The 23300-nt window shown below is 43.7% G+C and overlaps 2 protein-coding genes across 3 annotated transcripts in view; both read right to left on the bottom strand.

Annotated features, from left to right (window-relative positions):
- Positions 1 to 7816, bottom strand: part of LOC306741300 (nuclear factor of activated T-cells, cytoplasmic 3-like) — a 12726-nt gene extending 4910 nt beyond the window's left edge. For both annotated transcript variants that reach the window (XM_079223576.1, XM_079223577.1), the window contains exons 1-6: positions 7554 to 7816; positions 3374 to 4040; positions 2605 to 3003; positions 2143 to 2305; positions 173 to 372; positions 1 to 92 (exon numbers count right to left, since the gene is read on the bottom strand). The exon at positions 1 to 92 is cut by the window's left edge and continues 81 nt beyond it. In XM_079223576.1, coding sequence (XP_079079702.1) covers positions 1 to 92; positions 173 to 372; positions 2143 to 2305; positions 2605 to 3003; positions 3374 to 4040; positions 7554 to 7605 — 1573 coding nt within the window. In that variant the 5' untranslated portion in view covers positions 7606 to 7816. The remainder of the gene's footprint in view (positions 93 to 172; positions 373 to 2142; positions 2306 to 2604; positions 3004 to 3373; positions 4041 to 7553) is intronic.
- A 3206-nt stretch (positions 7817 to 11022) lies between these two features.
- On the bottom strand, positions 11023 to 20834 carry dus2 (dihydrouridine synthase 2). Its single transcript, XM_079223581.1, has 15 exons — positions 20597 to 20834; positions 20212 to 20257; positions 19954 to 20045; positions 19835 to 19878; positions 18036 to 18096; positions 17917 to 17964; positions 17328 to 17393; positions 15669 to 15739; positions 15289 to 15375; positions 14675 to 14843; positions 13128 to 13249; positions 12888 to 13028; positions 12684 to 12771; positions 11989 to 12062; positions 11023 to 11874 (listed from the first exon to the last, which is right to left on the bottom strand). Exons 1-15 carry the CDS (start codon positions 20714 to 20716, stop codon positions 11658 to 11660), a joined length of 1446 nt encoding a protein of 481 aa, XP_079079707.1. The 5' UTR covers positions 20717 to 20834; the 3' UTR covers positions 11023 to 11657.
- Positions 20835 to 23300: the final 2466 nt, after the last annotated feature.

Here is a 23300-nt window from a genome sequence, read left to right as displayed (position 1 = left end):
GCACCCTGGTGTTCTTCCTGCCGACGTCGACCTCGCCTTTCTTCAGCTCGATGTCGGCGTTCCGCAGCTTCAGGATGCCGGCGCAGTCGATGCTGCGGACACGAAAACCACGAGAGGCGAGTTAGTTCACCGCCGGACGGTCGGGAGGGAACCCGGGCGGAAGACGCGTCACCTGGCGGCCATGTTGTTTTCCGGGAGCAGAGGGATCTCCAGGACCTTGGTGCCGCCCTGGACCTTCTCGTGGCAGCTGGTGGTGACGGTCTTCCCCGTCACGCGGTGCGCCTGGTAGAAGGCGTGCGGCCGCAGGTAGCGGTCGTCCGCCGTGCCGATGAAGAGCAGCAGGAGGAGCGGCTGCTGGCCGGAGCCGCTCAGCTGCGGAGGAGACGAGTTACTCTACCGTCATCTCATCGTCAACACTTTTACTTCAGGAGGGAACGTGTTGCTGTGAGAGAAGGCTGCTGCACCTGCTGCCACGAGACCCGGATAAGAGGACGATAATGGATGGATGGAATCATAATAAAGGAGATACCGTAAATTGCGGGTTATAAGGCTTTTTTCTTTTGTTAGCTGCATCTACTAAATACAACAACAAAAGTTGTATTTAATCTGAAACAAGCCGCGGTGGTTTATAAGTTGCTGTAGCTGCTGCTACCGAGTCGCTAGCTAACGCTCGCTAGCTAACGCTCGCTAGCTAACGCTCGCTAGCTAACGCTCGCTAGCTAACGCTCGCTAGCTAACGCTCGCTAGCTAACGCTCGCTAGCTAACGCTCGCTAGCTAGCATGTCTTTGCAACTGCTGCTAAATTTAGAATCGTAAAAATCCACAAATTAGCCACACCTATATTTAAGCCGCACGGGTCAAAGTTGAGGAAAAAAGTAGCGGCTTATAACCCAAATTTTACGGTCATCAAATAATAAATAAGATAATAATTACTAATAAATATAAATATAAATTAAACAAATAAATTAATGCAAAACAAAGGCACAAAACATCAGCATTAATCTAGACACACACTACCGTTCAAAAGTTTGGGTTCACGTAGAAATGTCCTTATTTTTCAAAGAAAATCACTGTTTTGTTCAATGATGATAACATTAAATTAATCAGAAATACACTATACTTTGTTAATGTGGTAAATGACTATTCTCGGTGGAAACGTCTGGTTTTTAATGAAATATCTACATAGGTGTATAGAGGCCCATTTCCAGCAACTATCACTCAGTGTTCTAATGGTACATTGTGTTTGTCATCATAGAAGACTAATGGAGGATTAGAAAACCCTTGTGCAATTATGTTAGCACAGCTGAAAACAGTTCTGCTGGTGAGAAGCTATAAACTGGCCTTCCTTTGAGCTAGTTGAGTATCTGGAGCATCACATTGTGGGTTCATTATACTCTCAAAATGGCCAGAAAAAGAGAACTTTCATGTGAAACTCTCCGGTCTGTTCTTGTTCTTAGAGATGATCGATCTATTCCACTATCTATTTCACGATCTATTCCATGCAGGACATGTGTCTGGGTGACCCCAAACCTTTGAACGCTAGTGTATATATGTACATAAACATGGATTCCCGCAGCAGGCTGTATTCCCGCCCCTCTAAAACGAAGCTGCTGCGGCTGCAGCGGCGCCCAGAATGCGACACCCAGAATAGCCGCTGCTGGTGTGGGTTACAGGCGACAGGCGAGGCCTCGATGCGGCGCTCCGTCCTCTGAGCCGCACAACTCGACCTCAGCTGCTCTGCGACGTCACAGGAAACCACTCAAGCTTTCAGAGCCCATATTTTATTTAAAAACCCTTAAAGCCCACTTCATTGAATGCAACATACTTTATTAATAACTTAAAAACATTCATTGATTAGCAAAGTTGTTGTCGGTTAATTTTCTGTTGATCTTTTCAGTAAAATAAAGAAATAAAGAAATTCACGGAGACTATTATTATTATTATTATTATTATTATTATTATGGGTTTCATCCCAGGTCAACCAAGTTATTTTAGAGGATTGTTCATATTTTGTGTAAAGACCATGAACGCCTCCAATGTGTTGATCCAAAGAGATCCAAAAGTCAAGTTACATGAACAACAATCTAAATCTGTGTGTGTGTGTGTGTGTGTGTGTGTGTGTGTGTGTGTGTGTGTACTTACTCTGACGACAGGGTGTCCTGCGGCCGCTGCCTTCAGGGACCCCCTGCTGCCCTCCGTCTCGTAGTGCGCCCTGTGGTACGATCTGGGCTGGACCTCCACCTTCAGCTCACACTGGTCATACTGGTTTGGCAGAGGCCAGTCCAGAGGGGGGGGCGACGAGGTCCTGGAGGACGCACACACACACGCACACACACGCGCACACACACGCACACGCACACACACACACAGAAGATTTGAGATATCACTCTCATGTTTGTGAGATAAATATGAAGTCAGAGCCCGGCTAGCTGTTTCCCCCCCGTTTCCAGTCTTTGTGCTAAGCTAAGCTAACCAGCAGCTGGCTGCAGCCTCATCCTTAACCAGTAGATCTCCTCTCATTTAGAATGTTCTGGCACTGAATTCATTAACTCCGTGACAGAAATACAAACACCGGAGAACCGGCACGTTTGAAGCTCAACCCACCTGAACAGAGGCGGGTTCCCCGCTTTGGGTTTGCTCCAGCTGAAGTGGGAGGGCACCTGAAAGAAGAGGTCCGCCAGGCCGTCCTGTTCGAGGCCCTCCTCGCCGGGAGAGTCCAGGAAGGGCTCCAGCCCCAGGTCCGCTTGACCGGCCAGGAAGCCCAGCTGGGCACCCGACGTTCTCCTGGTCTTGGAGGGGACGTCCAGCTCCTGGTAGCCGGACATCAGGAGGGGCCCCAGGGCGCCGGCGGGGCTCCCCACCCAGCCGTCGTCCGTCACGCTGCCCAGCGGGGAGGCGCCCGCCGTGGGGCTGGGAGAGTGGTGCGGGGAGGGCGAGCGGGCGTGGGGGTCGGCGCCGGAGCGCCGTCTCTTCCCGCAGGGCGACGTGGGCCTGGACGACGGCCTGGGAAGAAGATCGGGATCAGCGGGAGATCTTGATCCCACAGAGACGGCGAGTTACTAGAGCTGGGCGGTATGGCCGAAAATTCATATCACGGTATTTTGTAAGATTCTGGCGGTTTCAAAGTATATCACGGTATTTTTTTATGAGTAAACACATTCATTCATTGACGCAGAAAAGGACCACCGGCCAACTGAACAGCTGTTGGTACATAGAGGATGTTAGGAAGCTAAACATGGAGGGACGTAGGACCCAGGGGAATGTAGGTGGAAAAGACAGGAAGAGACAAAGCGGAAGGGTCTTTCTTCTTTGTTTTATAGTGGGCGAGCTGTACCCAGCATGCAGTTCGGCGGTGTAATTTTATAAAGGGTACCTGGAGTTGGGCCGGCGGCTCAGCCAGCTCTCCTCGGTGACGCTGGTGCGGGGTGAGTGGCAGGGCGACTGCCGGGGCGACTGGTAGGGCGACAGCGCCGGACTGAAGGCCGAAGGATGTTGGTATTTTTGTTGCCACAGCTCCACCCCGAAGGCCCCGCCCCCGCAGCCCGGGGACCCCAGAGGAGACCCGACCGGGGACCCCCGGGCGAGGGGGGACCCCAGGGCGAGGCGGGCGGCGTCGCGCAGCTCCACTTCCACGTCGTCGTAGACGTGGGAGAAGGACTCGCAGGAGGAGAGGTCGGACATCCAGCTCCTGGAGGACAGGCTGCTGCAGGGGCTCGGGCAGAGCGCCGGGTCCCGGTAGCAGGGGTCCAGGGGCAGGTAGAGCTGGCCCCTGGACCAGGACGCCTCGGGGTAGCCCGCCTCCGCCCCGCCCACCGCCAAAACGCCCTGGTTGCTGCCCGGCTCCACGTGGTTGTTCGGCGCGATGGAGGTGATCTGGATGCTCGGGCAGTCGAAGGTTCTGGGGTTCCCCTGGGCGCCGTACTGGGGCCCCTGAGACTGGGAGTCATTGTGCTGGTAGGGGAAGCTCTGCAGCTCCTGGCTGACGAGCTGCTCCGCCAGCGCCAGAGTGGAGGAGGGGGTCCTCCCGTTGAGATCTGGACCTGAGGGGAACCGACAGGGACATCAGACCCGTGATGCTCTGCGTTGCAAACACGCTCACTTTCATTTGTGTTTATTTTGTATTTGCCGTGTCTTTATGGAACAAAACATTAACAGCAGAGGAAGTAGGTCAAACAGGAAATGCTAAATCATTCTTGTGTGGCTGTTGTTCAGGATCCAGTTGCTTCATTAAAAAAACGGTTTTCGACATTTTGTAACGAAATGAGTCAACAGGTAGAAACTTTAGCAAAGACTTCTACTGATGAAGACGAGTTCCTGCTTTGTCTCCCGTCACTAAAAACTGAACCGTCTGAGGGAACTTGTGAGGATACTTTTATATCTGGTCCTGAACCCGTCTCAGTCTAGTCCTGGTCCCACTATCTCCTCTCTGATGGGCAGTAAACAGACCATCAGAGAGGAGGACGAGGAGGAGGAGGAGGAGGAGAAGGCCGATAAAGAGAGCTCAGCTCCCGGCAGCAGCGTCTCTTCTTCCTCCTCCTCTAGTATTATATCATATTATTATACTGAAGTTTTATAACTTTTATATGTGCTCATTCTCTCAAACTTGGTGTCAATGTATCTATTATGATCAATGTATCTATTATGGTCAATGTATCTATTATGATCAATGTATCTATTATGGTCAATGTATCTATTATGATCAATGTATCTATTATGATCGACAATTATGATATAGATATCCATCCATCCATCCATCCATCCATTATCAGCCGCTTATCCGGGTCGGGTCGCGGTGGCAGCAGGTCCAGCAGGCCGACCCAGGCTTCCCTCTCACCCGCAACACTTTCCAGCTCATTCTGGGACCCCGAGGCGTTCCAAGGCCAGCCGGGAGATATAATCCCTCCAGCGTGTCCTCGGTCTTCCCCGGGGTCTCCTACCAGTTGGACGTGCCTGGAAAACCTCTAATAGGAGGCGTCCAGGAGGCATCCTGACTAGATGCTGAACACCTCAGCTGACTCCTTTCGACACGAAGGAGCAGCGACTCGACTCCAAGCTCCTCCTGATGTCCGAGCTCCTTACCCTATCTCTAAGGGTGAGCCCGGCCACCCTGCGGAGGAAGCTCATTTCGGCCGCTTGTATCCGAGATCTCGTTCTTTGGGTCACGACCCAGAGTTCGTGACCATAGGTGAGGGTTGGATTATATAGATTGATTATTATTATTAATCCTGCAAGGGAATTTTTTCCTTCCACACACACACACACACACACACACACACACACACACACACACACACACACACACACACACAAATACTTTACCGCACACACTCCTTACCACACACACTCACTCCTCACCACAGACACACTCCTTACCACACACACACACACGCACACAAATACTTTACCACACACACTCACACACTCTTTACCACACACACACACACACACACACACTCTCTTTACCACACACACACACACACACACACACACACACACACACACACACACACACACACACACACACACACACACACACACACCTCCAGGACTACATGTAAATCAACAGGTGTAAATCAGCAGCGTGGATCAGATCTGCTCCATCAGCTGCTTTGCATTGAACTCTCAGAGCGGTTAGAAAACCAGGAAGTAAAACCTGCTGTCTGTCTGTAAAGGTACACACTAAAGTACAAGTATAAGATACAAGTATGTAAAGGTACACACTAAAGTACAAGTATAAGATACAAGTATGTAAAGGTACACAATAAAGTACAAGTATAAGATACAAGTGTGTAAAGGTACACACTAAAGTACAAGTATAAGATACAAGTGTGTTAAAGTATTCAGTGAATTGCCCCAATTTTAAGAATAAATTAATGTTTTTAGTAATTTTTAGCTGCTTAATATGAATATTTTCTGGTTTCTGGCGACATAACACAAATCAGTGAATTGAAAGAATGATTGAGAAATTAATGGACAATAAAAATAATCCTAATGAATAATAAATAATAGTAAATGATATTTCACGTCATTGTATTTTAAATATAAAGGTTTGTGTCAGATATAATAGTGAAGTGATCAATAACATGAGGTCACTGGTGTCTGTTCACCAGACAGCTGGAGGTGTCACATCCACTACGGTCAGACAACACTACTTCCGGTTACGATTTTCAAAGTAAAGTCCTTGTGCCAACAGGGAACGTGCTATACATTATATAACACATCATACTATGTTTATACATACAATATAGATAATATTACAGTACATAATTATAAATACAATACATACATATTTATATTATTGTTACTAGACATAAATTATAGTATTAGAAACCGTGCAGTCAGCATTTAACCATCAACATGTAAACGTTGTTTATTGCTATATATTCTATTTTACTGCATCCTTTCATTATTAACTCTAAATGATATAAATGAACTACACATATTAATATGTATATTACTGCATACGTCTGATTAAAGTTGACATATCACACATAGAGTTGTGAATTCTCCATCTAGGCTCATTGTGGTACTTATACACCATGAATATGCTGTATATTTATTTAATCGTATTATTTACGATACTTTATACTTTTACTATTTATAGTATTTCTGCTATCTGTTCTCAGTATTTGTGAAATAAATAAAATAGCAATAAAACATTATGTAATTCAGAGGTGGAAAGTACCTCATGTACTTTACTCATGTACACTTTAATAAAGTATTTTTCTGAGGCAAATGTTGTAGTTTTTTTACTTACATTTATCTGACTTAACAAAACATGGGATGAGTTTATAAAATATGAAGTTTATAGAAACAAATTATCATTAATTAATGGTTAATGAGCTCAAGCAGGTACAACAGTAAAATCCTGCTTTTAATAATACTAATAATACTAATATAATATATAAAAGTAGCATGTTTAATACTACATTTTACTGATACTTATACTTACAAGCTGTTTGTTCATCAAGAGCAGAGAAGTGGTTGTTGTCAATATAAACGTTTTTAAAATATGTACAAGAATTTCAATATAAAATAGTGCAAGTTAGAATAAGAGATTAAATATAAGATATATTAATAAAACTTATATGAATCAATAAATACTGTCTGAGTGTTTATGTTGGTTGAAATTAAGCAAGAGAAGAAACATCGTATAAAAAAAGCCTAAATGTTTTTAAACCTTTTATATCGACAACAACCACTTCTCAGTAATTATTCTGCACATGTTGAACAAACAAAAAAGCAGAATTTTACTGTTGAACCATTAATTATTTTCATTAAACTCTTTCCATGTTTTGTTAAGTCAGATAAATGTAAGTAAAAGTGGAGCAGAAGTATAAAGTAGCAGAACAATACTTTATAAAGTGTACATTAGTAAAGTACACGAGTGACGTATTTATTCTACGTTTCCGGATCTGTTCGCGTACCGCGTTTTATTTTGAAGGCCACTTCCGGTGTGACGCTCGCCAGCTGGACGCTTCACGCGGACAAATCACCAAAAAGAGAAAGAAGAAGAGAAAGAAAGAGAAGAAGAAAGAGAGAGAGACTCGAACCTGCGCTGCGCGCGTCCTCCTCGAACACCAGCCGGAAGTCCAGCTCCTCCATCGAGCCGCTAACCCGTCTGTCGCTCCGTGGAACCTGTCTCACTCTCTTCCATCCGACCGAGAGCACAACTCCGCTTCAACAAACAAACAAACAAACAACCAAACAACGTCGACTGACCCCGCCCCCCCTGGTTAAAAGTTGTCCCCCGGCATCGACTGGGTCAATGGAGAGGTCACGTGGGTCCGTGGCGGAAGCGGGAAAAGAAACATTGTTGCGTGAACTTGTTGCGTTCTGGTGTTTTCTGTTCCTCAGGTTGATCCCTGTGCTGCGTTCAGGGTCCCTCGGAAAACTCACAATCTTTCTTATGAAATGATTTTAATTATTTAAAATTAATAAATATTGAAAACTGTAATTTAAGTTTTATATTTTTCTTGTAAAATATATATTTTTGGGGGGTTTTGTTTTTTAACGACAGAATATACGGAAGCAAAATAAATAATATTGAAAACTGTAATTTGCGTTTTGGAAATTTGCCTCTTTTTAACTTTTTCTTTAAAAATAAATATATTTATATATATTTTAAAGGACAGAATCATACGGAGGCGTTTAACGGACTAAATTAATATGGAAGCGTAATCTCAGAATAGCATCAACATTTCCCACTTCACATCAGATTTTTAAGAAAAAATAAACAATTTATTTTCATTTGTAAATTCTGCTATTCTTTTGTTTTCTATTAATATATTCTAGATGGTATTTCTTTTCTTCAACACAATGTTTTTAATGATGCAGTACCTCCATTTTTTTTCTTAGTGCTTCTTGTTTTACTATTAATTCATAAATATAGATTTAAAAGAGCTCAATTTGCTATTAGATCACTATAATGACATTAAATCAAAACTATTTAAATTCTACTTCATTGTGTTATAAGCCTCTCGATCACATTGTGTTAGTTTAGTTGTAGTTTAGTTGTGTTAGTTGTGTTTTAAATTACAGTGGTCGTAAATTTAGCAAATTCGAGACGTGAATTTTATGATTAATGTATTAATTCATCATTTAAAAAATTAATTATTATTTTTGAAATATAAAGTCTACTTTATTGTACTAATACTCTGGTGGCAACACTTCTCACGTGATGTGTTTGTGCTTTACTGCAGTTCAACTCTAACAGAAAGTTAAATAATTAACTTCATATTAAATTAAATAATAAAAACGTCTATATTTATATTTTTGGTTTACTTTGAGGGCAGCATTCACAGCACGGCGTTGCACTTCTCCTGACCGCTCTAATACATTGTTATTCTCATATCTCCCAGTGCCCCTGAAGGCACCATTAGACAGCCCGGTGATGACGTCAGTAGCTGGGCGTCGACATCTCTCAGGTTCAATTCAGGACCGTTTGATCATAAGACCAGAGATTGAGGAAGTATTTACATCCTTTTCTGTAGAAGTACTAATACCACACAGTAAAATATACTCTATTAGAGTAAAAGTACTAATACCACACAGTAAAACATACTCCATTAGAGTAAAAGTACTAATACCACACAGTAAAATATACTCTATTAGAGTAAAAGTACTAATACCACACAGTAAAATATACTCTATTAGAGTAAAAGTACTAATACCACACAGAAAAATATACTCTATTAGAGTAAAAGTACTAATACCACACAGTAAAACATACTCTATTAGAGTAAAAGTACTAATACCACACAGTAAAACATACTCTATTAGAGTAAAAGTACTAATACCACACAGTAAAATATACTCTATTAGAGTAAAAGTACTAATACCACACAGAAAAATATACTCTATTAGAGTAAAAGTACTAATACCACACAGTAAAATATACTCTATTAGAGTAAAAGTACTAATACCACACAGTAAAACATACTCTATTAGAGTAGAAGTACTAATACCACACAGTAAAACATACTATATTAGAGTAAACGTACTAATACCACACAGTAAAAAATACTGACAGTAAAAGTACTAGTGAAAAAGCTTCTTCAGTAAAAGTATGTCAGTATATTCAGTAAAATGTAGTTAAAGTAAACTATTATGTATTCATGTAAAATAAGGACTTTAGCTGTTTGAGCATTTTTTATTAATAACTAACTATTTTCATTATGAATTAATCTGCTGATTATTTTCTACACTAATGGATTGAAAATATTGAGAAATGTCATCAGAATTACCCAGAATCCTTTTGGTCCAAACCTCAACATTAATACTGATATACATTATTACACATTACATAACACAACTAATTGTTTCAGCTGTACTCTATAAACTAGTGACGTGTCCTTTCGTGTCGAGGCTTCGATGCGCGTGTCGAGTAACCAGGTAGATTTTGGTGAAGCGCGTATCGAGGCTTGTGTCGATGACGTATGCGGTGACGTTCGAAGCCTCTGAGCCGGCCGGACCACGTGACTGATTCAGGACATGGTTCGTGGGTTTGCCGTGCGATTTGAAATATAAGAGGCAGCGAAACTCAATGGATCCCCCTTCCTCTCTGTACAGCTTCATGTGTGCTGTGAAAGGGTATTTTATAAAGCAGGAGAAATAGTCTCAAAAAGCCCAGCACTGTGGAAAAGTTCTTAGTTTTAATTTAAAAAAATTGGACACATCAACAAGCGGAGCTGAGGCTCGAACCACCGATCCTCTGACTGAAAGTCAGATATTCTAACTACTGACCCACAGCCACACCACATTCTTCCCAATTTGTTTAGAGTTTTGATTTTGACCCCGCCATTATATCATACAGATAGACACAATATTAATAAGTTAATAATTGATGTATTGGCGTCACAAACATAATTTATTCCATTTAAAGCTTCACACACAAAGCATTGGTGTCGTTATGATCACTGCCTGCTTTACATCTATTGTCCACTTGGTGGCGCAGTAGAGCAGATGAAGCTCCATGAAGCTCCATGAAGCTCCGTGAAGCTCCGTGAAGCTCCATGAAGCTCCATGAAGCTCCGTGAAGCTCCATGAAGCTCCATGAAGCTCCATGAAGCTCCATGAAGCTCCGGTACATGAGCGAACCGATTGGATGGAAAGCTTCAATGCTTCAGGAAGCTTCATCTCACATCACTACTATAAACTTGTTTGATTAACAAAAATACATATAAAAGAATATAAAATATTTATATAAAAAAAAATGTAATTATATATATATAATATAAAAAAAAATATATATACACACATAAAAAAAAAATTATAAAAATAATAATTATATATATATATATATATACACACACATACATACATACATACACACACACACACACACACACACACACACACACACACACACACACACACACACACACACACACACACACACATGTTAAGTAATGGTTAATTCCACCGCTGCTTAAATAAAGTAACAAATGGTTCCCAACACTCCGGTTCATCAGAATGAAGACACGACTCTAAATAAACAGTTTGTCTCTTTCTGCTGTTTTTAATGTTTTTAGTTGAGACTTTAACTTCATGATCATAAAACAATGAAATGAGACGTCTGTTCTTCACGTTCTCACGATGATGTCATCATCATCTCTCAGCTGAACGGAGACGATTCATTAAATAAAGATCAATCAAACATCCGTCGCCTCCAGAGACTAAAAGAAAAACTGGATTTTAAGTTTCCAAAAATCAGGATTTAAAAAGTTTAAAAGGCACCGAGGCTCCAAAGTGTCTCAGGAATATTTAAATGATACATCCTGAATATGGAGGATCAGCAGCGCCCCCTGCTGGCTGAGCCTCCTCAGTTACAGGTAAACAAAATAAACATTTAAATAAACAAAGAACAATAAAGACTTTGTTCCATCCGGACAGAGGAAGAGGAAGAGTGTTTGAACGCCTGAAAACAGCTGAAGGCAAAACATGTTTAGAGTTCAACTGCTATGCAAGTACAACAAAAATATGATACATAGTCGTAAAATAAATTAATACTTCAGTATTTATACTTAAACGGTCAAATAACTGAGAAGCTTTTTGATGCAGAGAAAAACTTTCATGATTTGTTCTTCTGGTTCACGCAGACGTCCGTCAGCTTCTCGTCTCCTCGTCTCCTCGCCTCCTCGCCTCCTCGCCTCCTCTCAAAGTTTCTGACTCTTCATCAGGTCTCCGTCGTCCGCCTCCTGCTGGGTCTCGAACACGTGGCGTTTCTTGCTCTGCTCTTCCTCGGCGGTGCCGTTCAGCTTCCTCTTGCAGACCAGACCGGAGTCTTCCTCGCCGATGAGACCCTCCGGCACGCCGAGGACCCGAAGGCACACGACGGCCGCCGCCTGCTCGGCGAACTTCTTAGACTTCTCCCTGGAAACAAAACCATGGGGGAGCGGCCTCATGAGGGTTAGTGTGTGTGTGTGTGTGTGTGTGTGTGTGTGTGTGTGTGTGTGTGTGTGTGTGTGTGTGTGTGTGTGTGCTCACCACAGAGTAGATCTGTACTTCTTGCCCTCCACAGTGACGGTGGATTGAAACGATCGGTCCTGAGAACGCTGCTCCTGAAGAACAAACGCTTGACTCAATAAACAGAAACATGAAAACAGAAACAATGAAAACAGAAACAATGAAAACAGAAACATGAAAACAGAAACAATGAAAACAGAAACAATGAAAACAGAAACATGAAAACAGAAACATGAAAACAGAAACAATGAAAACAGAAACAATGAAAACAGAAACAATGAAAACAGAAACAATGAAAACAGAAACAATGAAAACAGAAACATGGCGACTGGAACTCAAGGCTGTTGAACTCAAACATTATACAAAATATTGAAACATTATGATGTCAACTTTTGCACAAAACGGTTCAGCTCTTTAAATCGTTTGAATGGATGTATTGTACATATTATATAAATCACCCATAACCCAGTAACCCTCACCCAGTAACCATCACCCAGTAACCATAACCCTCACCCAGTAACCATCACCCAGTAACCCTCACCCAGTAACCCTCACCCAGTAACCATCACCCAGTAACCCTCACCCAGTAACCATCACCCAGTAACCATAACCCTCACCCAGTAACCATCACCCAGTAACCCTCACCCAGTAACCATCACCCAGTAACCATCACCCAGTAACCCAGCCCCCCCCCAGGTCGACCAGAGGCCTCGTACCATTTCATAGAGCGGCTGCTGCAGCTTCTCCTTGCGGCTCCATTCCAACAGGAACATCTTGGGAGTGATGTGAGGCGGATACTCCCTCCTGAAACACAGAGATATATATATATATTTTTTTATTTTTTATTTTTTTAATTTAATGTATAAGCAGAAGAGGATGAGGAAGAGAAGAGGAAGAGAAGAGGAAGAGAAGTGTCTCACCGCTCAAACCTGACGGCCATCATGGAGACGCCTCCCTCCACCATCAGTCTCTCCGGCCGGCTGCAGCTCTGCAGAGCGTCTCTCTTCAGCTGCAGCTGGTCCTGAGTCAGCTGGTAGAAGTCCTGCAGCCCGAAGGCCTCGCTGCACACACACACACACACACACACACACACACACACACACAGTCAGTCAGTGCCCCCAGGAGCCCCTGATCCGGGTCCTACCTGAACCGGGTCGTACCTGATCTCCCGGCTGGTCTGCGCCGCCTGCAGCTTCTTCCCCAGAGGAGACTCCACCTTGTCCCTCATCATCTGGCACAGGACGTACTTGGTGTTGAAGGCGTGGTTGTTGTACCGGAACGCCTAGGAAACCACACAGCAGCCAGTTAGAGGAGCCGGCCCCGCCTCCCACCGCCTCCCACCGCCTCCCACCTCCTCCCAGCTCCTCCCAGCTCCTCCCAGCTCCTCCCACCTCCTCCCTGCTCCTCCCACCTCCTCCCTGCTCCTCCCAGGGGTCCCAGCTATATAAACGTAGGAGTGGAAGCGTGAGGTTGTATAAATGTAGGAGTGAAAGCGTGAGGTTGTATAAATGTAGGAGTGAAAGCATGACGTTGTATAAATGTAGGAGTGGAAGCGTGAGGTTATATAAATGTAGGAGTGAAAGCGTGAGGTTGTATAAACGTAGGAGTGGAAGCGTGAGGTTGTATAAATGTAGGAGTGAAAGCGTGAGGTTGTATAAATGTAGGAGTGGAAGCGTGAGGTTGTATAAATGTAGGAGTGAAAGCGTGAGGTTGTATAAATGTAGGAGTGGAAGCGTGAGGTTGTATAAATGTAGGAGTGAAAGCATGACGTTGTATAAATGTAGGAGTGAAAGCATGAGGTTATATAAACGTAGGAGTGGAAGCGTAAGGTTGTATAAATGTAGGAGTGAAAGCGTGAGGTTGTATAAATGTAGGAGTGGAAGCGTGAGGTTGTATAAATGTAGGAGTGAAAGCATGACGTTGTATAAATGTAGGAGTGAAAGCATGAGGTTATATAAATGTAGGAGTGGAAGCGTGAGGTTGTATAAATGTAGGAGTGGAAGCGTGAGGTTGTATAAATGTAGGAGTGAAAGCATGAGGTTATATAAATGTAGGAGTGGAAGCGTGAGGTTATATAAATGTAGGAGTGAAAGCATGAGGTTATATAAATGTAGGAGTGAAAGCGTGAGGTTGTATAAATGTAGGAGTGAAAGCATGAGGTTATATAAATGTAGGAGTGGAAGCGTGAGGTTATATAAATGTAGGAGTGAAAGCATGAGGTTATATAAATGTAGGAGTGGAAGCGTGAGGTTGTATAAATGTAGGAGTGGAAGCGTGAGGTTGTATAAATGTAGGAGTGGAAGCGTGAGGTTATATAAATGTAGGAGTGGAAGCGTGAGGTTATATAAATGTAGGAGTGGAAGCGTGAGGTTATATAAATGTAGGAGTGGAAGCGTGAGGTTATATAAATGTAGGAGTGGAAGCGTGAGGTCATTTAAATGTAGGAGTGAAAGCATGAGGTTATTTAAATGTAGGAGTGGAAGCGTGAGGTTATATAAATGTAGGAGTGGAAGCGTGAGGTTATATAAATGTAGTAGTGGAAGCGTGAGGTTATATAAATGTAGGAGTGGAAGCGTGAGGTTATATAAATGTAGGAGTGGAAGCGTGAGGTTATATAAATGTAGGAGTGGAAGCGTGAGGTTATATACATGTAGGAGTGGAAGCGGTCGGTTCTGTAGCGCTCGGTTCTGTAGCGCTCGGTTCTCACGTGTTTGAGGTACTCCTCCATGACGTTCTCCAGGGGCAGCGGCCCTCGCTCTCTGAACACCGAGGCGTTCCACATGGCGGCTCGCGCCAGCATCACCGACGAGGCGCCGCTCGCCTGGCGGAACGCCGCGATGTCGCCGCTCGACTTCACCAGATCCAGAGAGCCCCCGCTGGAGAGAGCAGGTACTGCATGTAGTACTGTAATACATCTCAAAAGGTACATACTATATACTCTAGTACATGTAGGAGGTACATATTATACTTAATACTGTAATACATCTAGGAGGTACATATTGTACTTTGTAGGTTTTTGCCGCCGACAGCTTAAGTTGTTTTAAATGGTTTTAAGTTGCGTTCAAGGACGCGACGACGCCTCAGATTTCTGAGTTTCTGGCACGAAACAACCACATTTTTCTGAGTATAAATGTATTTTTTGATGAGGTGATAATACTACTACTGTAGATTCTTTACTGTTTTACTACAGTTTATTTACATTACTTGTTTATTATTTTACTTTACTATGCGTCTCTTGTTGCTGTAATCCTGCAATTCCCCACAGCAGGACTAATAAAGGATTGAGGTGATGATGATGAAGAGGCGTTGAGGTTTACTCACTTGGCGATGACGGGGATGGAGACGGCTCGGGCGGCGGCCTGAATGTGGTCGAGGTGCAGCGGGTGGCGAGGACGCTCCTCCTTCAACCTGAACGCCATATCAGCGGGTCAGTGAACGCATCGCAGCTCTCAATAACTACACGGTCAATATGAGCCACGAGAAAAACACACTAAACGATATACTTATTTATTAGCTTGTTTTTTTAATTGTTTTTACTGTTATGACGTCATCTACCTGCTTTGTTTATATTGTTATTGTTATTATTATGTTAAGTGCCCTTTAATACGCTGTACAAATACAAAGTATTATTATTATCATCATCATTCATAAAAAGCCACATAAAGTCAAATATTATTAAAGTCATATTTCACATCGTTTACCTGCCGTGAACCGCGATGGCAGCGACGCCCGTTTTCTCAATCCTCTGGACCAACCCGACCGTCTCCTCCAACTGGAACCAGTGACAGGGAACCAGTTACAGGACAGGGAACCAGTTACAGGACAGGGAACCAGTTACATGGAACCAGTTACAGGACAGGGAACCAGTTACAGAACAGGGAACCAGTTACAGGACATGGAACCAGTTACAGGACATGGAACCAGTTATATGGAACCAGTTAGAGGACAGGGAACAAGTTATATGGAACCAGTTACAGGACATGCAACCAGTTACAGGACAGGGAACCAGTTACAGGACAGGGAACCAGTTACATGGAACCAGTTACAGGACAGGGAACCAGTTACAGAACAGGGAACCAGTTACAGGACATGGAACCAGTTAGAGGACAGGGAACAAGTTATATGGAACCAGTTACAGGACATGGAACCAGTTACAGGACAGGGAACCAGTTATATGGAACCAGTTACAGGACAGGGAACCCGTTACAGGACATGGAACCAGTTACAGGACAGGGAACCCGTTACAGGACATGGAACCAGTTACAGGACAGGGAACCAGTTACAGGACATGGAACCAGTTACAGGACATGGAACCAGTTACAGGACAGGGAACCAGTTACAGGACATGGAACCAGTTACAGGACATGGAACCAGTTACAAGACAGGGAACCAGTTACAGGACAGGGAACCAGTTACAGGACAGGGAACCAGTTATATGGAACCAGTTACAGGACAGGGAACCAGTTATATGGAACCAGTTACAGGACAGGGAACCAGTTATATGGAACCAGTTACAGGACAGGGAACCAGTTACAGGGAACCAGTTACAGGACATGGAACCAGTTACATGGAACCAGTTACAGGACAGGGAACCAGTTACAGTGAACCAGTTACAGGACAGGGAACCAGATACAGGGAACCAGTTACAGGACATGGAACCAGTTACAGGATATGGAACCAGTTACAGGGCAGGGAACCAGTTACAGGGAACCAGTTACAGGACATGGAACCAGTTACAGGGAACCAGTTACAGGACAGGGAACCAGTTACAGGGAACCAGTTACAGGACATGGAACCAGTTACAGGACATGGAACCAGTTACAGGACAGGGAACCAGTTACAGGACATGGAACCAGTTACAGGACAGGGAACCAGTTACAGGGAACCAGTTACAGGACAGGGAACCAGTTATATGGAACCAGTTACAGGACAGGGAACCAGTTACAGGACATGGAACCAGTTACAGGACATGGAACAAGTTACAGGACAGGGAACCAGTTACAGGGAACCAGTTACAGGGAACCAGTTACAGGACATGGAACCAGTTACAGGACAGGGAACCAGTTACAGGGAACCAGTTACAGGGAACCAGTTACAGGACATGGAACCAGTTACAGGACATGGAACCAGTTAGAGGGAACCAGTTACAGGACAGGGAACCAGTTACAGGACATGGAACCAGTTACAGGACATGGAACCAGTTACAGGGAACCAGTTACAGGACAGGGAACCAGTTACAGGACATGGAACCAGTTACAGGACAGAAAAACTGCTGATTCATAACTTTATCTCATAACCAGAAGCCCAAAACAGGAAACAATCCTAAACTGATGAAGATGAAGATGAAGATGACTTCTTACCGACGGCAGGATGCGTATTTTGCACGTGACGGGGATGGAGACGCCAGAGACGAGCTTCTTGAGGATCTGCAGAGGACAGAGGAAGCTATAAATGATATATATAAATATAAATGCTTAGCCGACGCCTTCCTGGTCGATTTAACTACTAAACAATAAATATGGGAAAAATATCTGAAAAGTATTTGTAATATATGTAAAACAAAATATTATAATTGGTGAAATGTGTAAGAAATAAAAAAGGAAGATTTCTGAAAAAAAAAAATTAGAAATGTCTTAGAAAATGTCCCAAATAAGTGGTAGAAATGTGTACATTTGTGTTAAATAGGTTAGAAATAAAACATATGTGGAAGACAGTGAAAAATGTCTAACATTATTAGTTAATTATGTGCAACAAAAAAGTGAAAATGTCGTAAACTACTTGTAATATATGTAAAAAAAAAGAAAAGGAAAATGGCAGAAAAAAATAGCGCTAGCTGGCTACAGCGGGGAGCTAACGGGGACACTGACCGAACGTAGTAGCGGCTTGTAACCCGACCTTTACATATATTTATTAAAAAATAAATATAAAAAATGCTTCGAACGTACTCACCGCTTCGATCTTGTCGGGATCTGACAGGAGAGCCGCTCCCATCCCGCCCTGCAAGAAGTCAAGGTCAAGGTCAGCCAGAGGTCAGCACGGCGGCAGCCGGTTAGCGACAGGAAACTCACCTTGGTGGAGTATTCTTTGGGACAGCCCATATTCACATCGATGGCGGCCACATCCTGCTCCCTGCGTTACCCGGCCAGGTTCAGCAATGCATCATGGGAAAAGAATAGGCTCATTCATTACATTGGAAACCCTTTTTTTCATAATACCAACTACAGACATTTTCCCGGTACTATAAAGAGTAAACAGCTCCACGGTTGAACACGACCTCCAGAGGTTCCTCCATTCTGACGCTGCATGACCAGTGAAGTGAAGATTACGGTGTTACCGTTTACCGAAGCTGAGCCGATATCATTCAGATAAAACGCATCAGGAATGTCGCTCTGCGCTCGCTGCTCTGCCGGGCGTCGAGTTACAGTGATGCCACATATGTGGACGACTCAGTTTAAAAAGTAGCCTTTTAAACGCTATGTATAAGTAGGGATGGGTATCGTTTGGGTTTTTTCTGATACTGGTGCCTAAACCGATACTTTTTTATTGCCAAGGAATTTTTTTTTTTCAAATTGAACAATATTATGAACTGTTTAAAGTATACTATAGATATAAATAAATAAGTACATACAAAACACTTCAAACTACAGCTTCAAACTATAAAAATATATATTTAAAAAAGAACAGACAGGTGGCCTGATGGGACCGTGTGCAACAGAACTCAGACTCTGTTGGATCCTAAAACTGCTGCTTTATGGACTACACGTCACCATTAATATCAACTGGAGAGATTTGTTCCATCAAGCCGAGGACGGACGTTCAAAAGCTCGTGCTCGTGTCTGCAGCGATCTCTGTGTGTGAGCGCTGGAAGCCCCGCCCCCTCGAGCCCCGCCCCCTCGAGCTCCGCCCCCTCGAGCCCCGCTCTGCATGCAGGCAGACAGAGAGCAGAGCAGCAGTGTGCTCTGATCCGCTATTTTAATAATCGTTTTTAGCGTGCGTGCACCGCGCTACCTTTTTAGTATCTATATACTGTGCAACTTTACAGAGTAGTGTAAAAAAAAAGTATTTAAATCGGCTCAGGCACCGGAAGGAAGCACCGAAATCTGCGTTGCTTTTCGGTCCGGTAGGTACCGGACGTGTTGGAACGTACCCAACTCTATGTATAAGTTACAATGTACTTTTAAAACAACGTAGCGTTTAAATAGTACCGTAAAAGTCGGGTTACAGGCCGCTCCGACCTCCGGTCAGTGTCCCTGCTGTAGCAAGCTAGGAGCTAGGCGCTAGCACTGCTGCTAGCTCCCCGCTGCTGCTGCTACTGCACGCATCCCCTCTGTCCAAGTCGGGTGTCAAGCCGGGGCTGGTCCCGCTACCTTCGGTGGTTGTCAGGGAGCTAGCGGAGAGCTAGCAGAAAGTTAGCGGCGAGCTAGCGGAGCGCTAGCATGAGCGCCAGCTGGCTACAGCGGGGAGCTAACGGGGACACTGATCGAAGGTAGTAGCAGCTTGTAACCCGACTTTTACGGTATATGTGTGTAAGTAACAATGTACTTTTAAAACAATGTAGCGTTTAAAAAGTAGCCTTGTAAACACTACACGGTTTTAAAAGTACATTGTAACTTAACGCTACATCACAAACAATGTAGCGTTTAAGTTGTGATGTATCTAGTGTGTTAAAAAGTGCTGAGAGGATAACTGATGATTATCACGCAGAAACGTTCAAAGTGTAGAACTGAAAAAGCCAAAAGCAGAACGTAGCAGATTTCTGTAGAAAACTCGTTGGGTCTCTTTTTCTTCTTCTTTGAACTCCGTCTGACGCTTTGACCACTGAGCTAAAAACACAGTTTACGGTCCAGCGGTGGAGCGGAGAACTCACACGAGCCGGGCCACGAGCAGCGCCCGGTCCGGGTCAGCGGTTCCCTAGAAGAAGAAGAAGAGTCACGGCTCTGAGAAGCTACAACGTCTCAGGTCCAGTATTCGTGGTTTCCGTCTCACCATCTGGAAGACGACTCGGTTCTTCTCTCGCTCGCAGGTCCTGAACATCACTCGCTCATCCGGGGCCACGAAGTCCACCGTGTCCAGAACCTCTGCAACACACCGAGTCTTTACCGCTCACGTTTAGTCTGTGGCCTCGCCTTCACATGCTGCTATGAAGGGGTCTATATGACGTATAGCATGTCATATTATATAGCATGTCATATTCATGAGTTCATCTGAGTGGAGTGACATTCTGAATGCAGGACTTTTACTCACCGTTCACGACTCTGTGACATTGAGCCATTTTGATGTCGATCAACTCCTGAAACAGGAAACAGGAAACAGTTAACGACATGCGGACACGCAAAGGATTCTCTCTGGAGACACGTCAACCGAGTCAGAAGGATGAGGGAGATTCAGGGTATGAGTTAGTATCTCAGAATTATGAGTTAAGCATCGTAGAATAATGACTTAGTATCTAAGAACAAGAACTAAGAAACTAAGTCATTACTTAAGAGGTACTAACTCTTTGCTTCATGAAAGGTGGGGGTCTTTAGTGGGGTCTTTAGTGGGGTCTTTAGTGGGGTCTTTAGTGGGGGTCCTTAGTGGGGTCTTTAGTGGGGTCTTTAGTGGGGTCTTTAGGGTCTTCCTAGAGCCTCACCTCGCAGTAGACCACATCGGCCCCGTAGTCCAGAGCCAGCAGCCTCATGGGCAGTGTGCCCACCCGGACCATGGGGGCCAGAGCGGTGATGTTCCTGAAGCTCAGCCGGCCGGCCATCATGAGCAGAGGAGCCGGGTCAGAACCCTCCTCCTCTTCCTCCTTCTGCAGACAGCGGGTCAGAACCCTCCTCCTCTTCCTCCTTCTGCAGGCAGCGGGTCAGAACCCTCCTCCTCTTCCTCCTCCTCCTCCTTCACGCCAAACTCCGCCCAGAAAACCGCTTCATCCGCTGCGGGTTCGGTTCCAGCCCAAGTGAACCTTTAACAGCCGACAACTAAAGAACACAAACGTGAGATCTCAATAGTAGTAATTCATATTTGATTCTGCAAAATCACAATACAACAAATATAACATGAGCTTCCACATCGAGCTGTGACTCCTACAGGTCGGCGCATTGATCTGTTTCTCTCCAGCAGCGAGAGCCGACATTAAATCACATTTTATTGACAATGAATTGCACTGACGATGTGAAAGTATCCCGAAGTAACAACAACGCGCTATGGATTAATAACCTGGTCATATTTACGGGTTGCCAGGTCTGTTAGCGAACCCACGAGCACGCGACCTTTAAAGTGCGAGGCGGCGCCATTGATGTTAACATGGCAGAGGCTTCTGTAACATCGCTGTAACGTCCATGTTCACCTGTGTGACGACACGTTGCATTAAATGGACTCACCGGCACGGATGTTGTGTAACACTGACGGCAGCAGCCGGAACGTGGGGAAGGAGAAAGAAGCGTGCGGCTCACGCTTCCTGTTTGGACTCTGACGTCACCAGAAGGCTACAGAGCCGCTACATGTAGCGCTGCGACACTTCCCATAGAAACGAAGCCGTGTAGAGCAGCGTGGAGGACGCGTTCACGTCCTCTACTGGAGTACTAGCACTAATACTGGGAACAACATTCAAACTGTGTGATGTTCTATTACATGCTCTATTCTATTACATAATGTTATGTATTCTATTACAAGATTATGTGTCCATGCATTCATGTAAAAGCAGGATTTTACTGATGCAAACTTCATAAATAGCTTACAGTGGATCCTGGGTTCCAGCTTCTTTATGTATTATTTACCACCAGAATTATTATTATTATTATTATCTATAATAAAGTCAATAAAATTAGCTCCGCCGTTACCAGCTGCAGCATTTAAGTGATGAACACATCAATCAATAAATAAATAAATATAATACACTCATAATATATACCATATATATGTTCTGCAAAGAATACAAATTAGATTTAAATTCAGGAGTACTACTTCTAAACACGCATTCCACCACTGTTTGCAGTTCAGTATTAATTGTATGGCGATTTCTTGTATCCTAACTGAATAAAACAGTATACTATGAATATTAATATACAGTGTGTTTTAAGGTACTGGGACACAGCTTCCATTCAAACCACTATCAACAACTAAGTCATGAACTTATCTTATTCATAGTCGAAACTATTTGAACCAGAAATGCAGATTTGTTGTGATGAAAGTCATTTTGCAATTTAACTGGATAACAGCAGAATTGCCACTTTTTACAAACATCAAAAAATTTCTGCTTTATCCGCTTGTTTTTTGTGCAAACATAAACTCTACTATTGATTGTTATATTTTGTATTATTACACAACGACACTGTCATTTATACATCTTTTTGTTTGTATGCGTCAAGCGACTGCACAGTTATAAAATAATGATTTGTTCAGGCGACTCCTCTGGTTGTATAGAAGTCTACGCTTCATGTGTTGAAGCTGCATTCTCTCTCCTGACCACCAAGGGGTGACTCCTCTGGTTGTATAGAAGTATATGCTTCATGTGTTAAAGCTGCATTCTCTCTCCTGACCACCAGGGGGCGACTCCTCTGGTTGTATAGAAGTCTATGCTTCATGTGTTAAAGCTGCATTCTCTCTCCTGACCACCAGGGGGTGACTCCTCTGGTTGTATAGAAGTCTATATAAATGACTCTACTTCTCTTGATGTATTCCCTCAGTAAACATTGTAAACATGAGTTTATGTCTCAATCTCTAGTTTCAAGTCTTCTTCAATACAGCATGATGTTCATTTAGTAAATTATGGTCATTTAGAGTCAGACAGACCATAAAGCAGGGGATGCTTTAGGGGCGGGGCTACAGGGTGATTGACAGGTTACTGCTGCTACCAGAAACATATACGGCGTTTCTACGTTACTCCAAACTTCCTGTTCATTGGTTGTAAAAAACAAGATGGCGAACTCGAGGCTTCAAAACGTCCACAAACCAACGAGAGACGTCGTGACGACTACGTTCGCTTCTATAATACAGACTATAGATGTTATCAAGAATCTAAACACATTAAGGTTAAGGATAACTGTAATTACATCGCTGGTGTCTGACAACCCAAAAACCAGAAAGCTGCATCAGTGGTTCTGTAAAAACAAAATGAAGTGACCACAGAGTCGGCAGTAACGGAACGTTGTCTTTGTACCGTTTATAGTCAACATGGGTAACGTGATTAATACCAAGAAGAAGTGGAGCTACGATGGATCATATTAATAATAAAAAAGGGCTCATTCGGTCTTAGTCACATTAGTCACATTTCATTAGCACGGCTTAATAAACACAACAGAAGCTGCCACAACAACATCTTAAAAGCGTACTTTGCTGCACGTTCACAGTGA

This window comes from Taurulus bubalis, assembly GCF_910589615.1.
Source record: "Taurulus bubalis genome assembly, chromosome: 9".
NCBI lineage: Eukaryota > Metazoa > Chordata > Actinopteri > Perciformes > Cottidae > Taurulus > Taurulus bubalis.
Note: the sequence above shows the minus strand (reverse complement) of the source record. Positions and strands in the feature narration are given on the sequence as shown.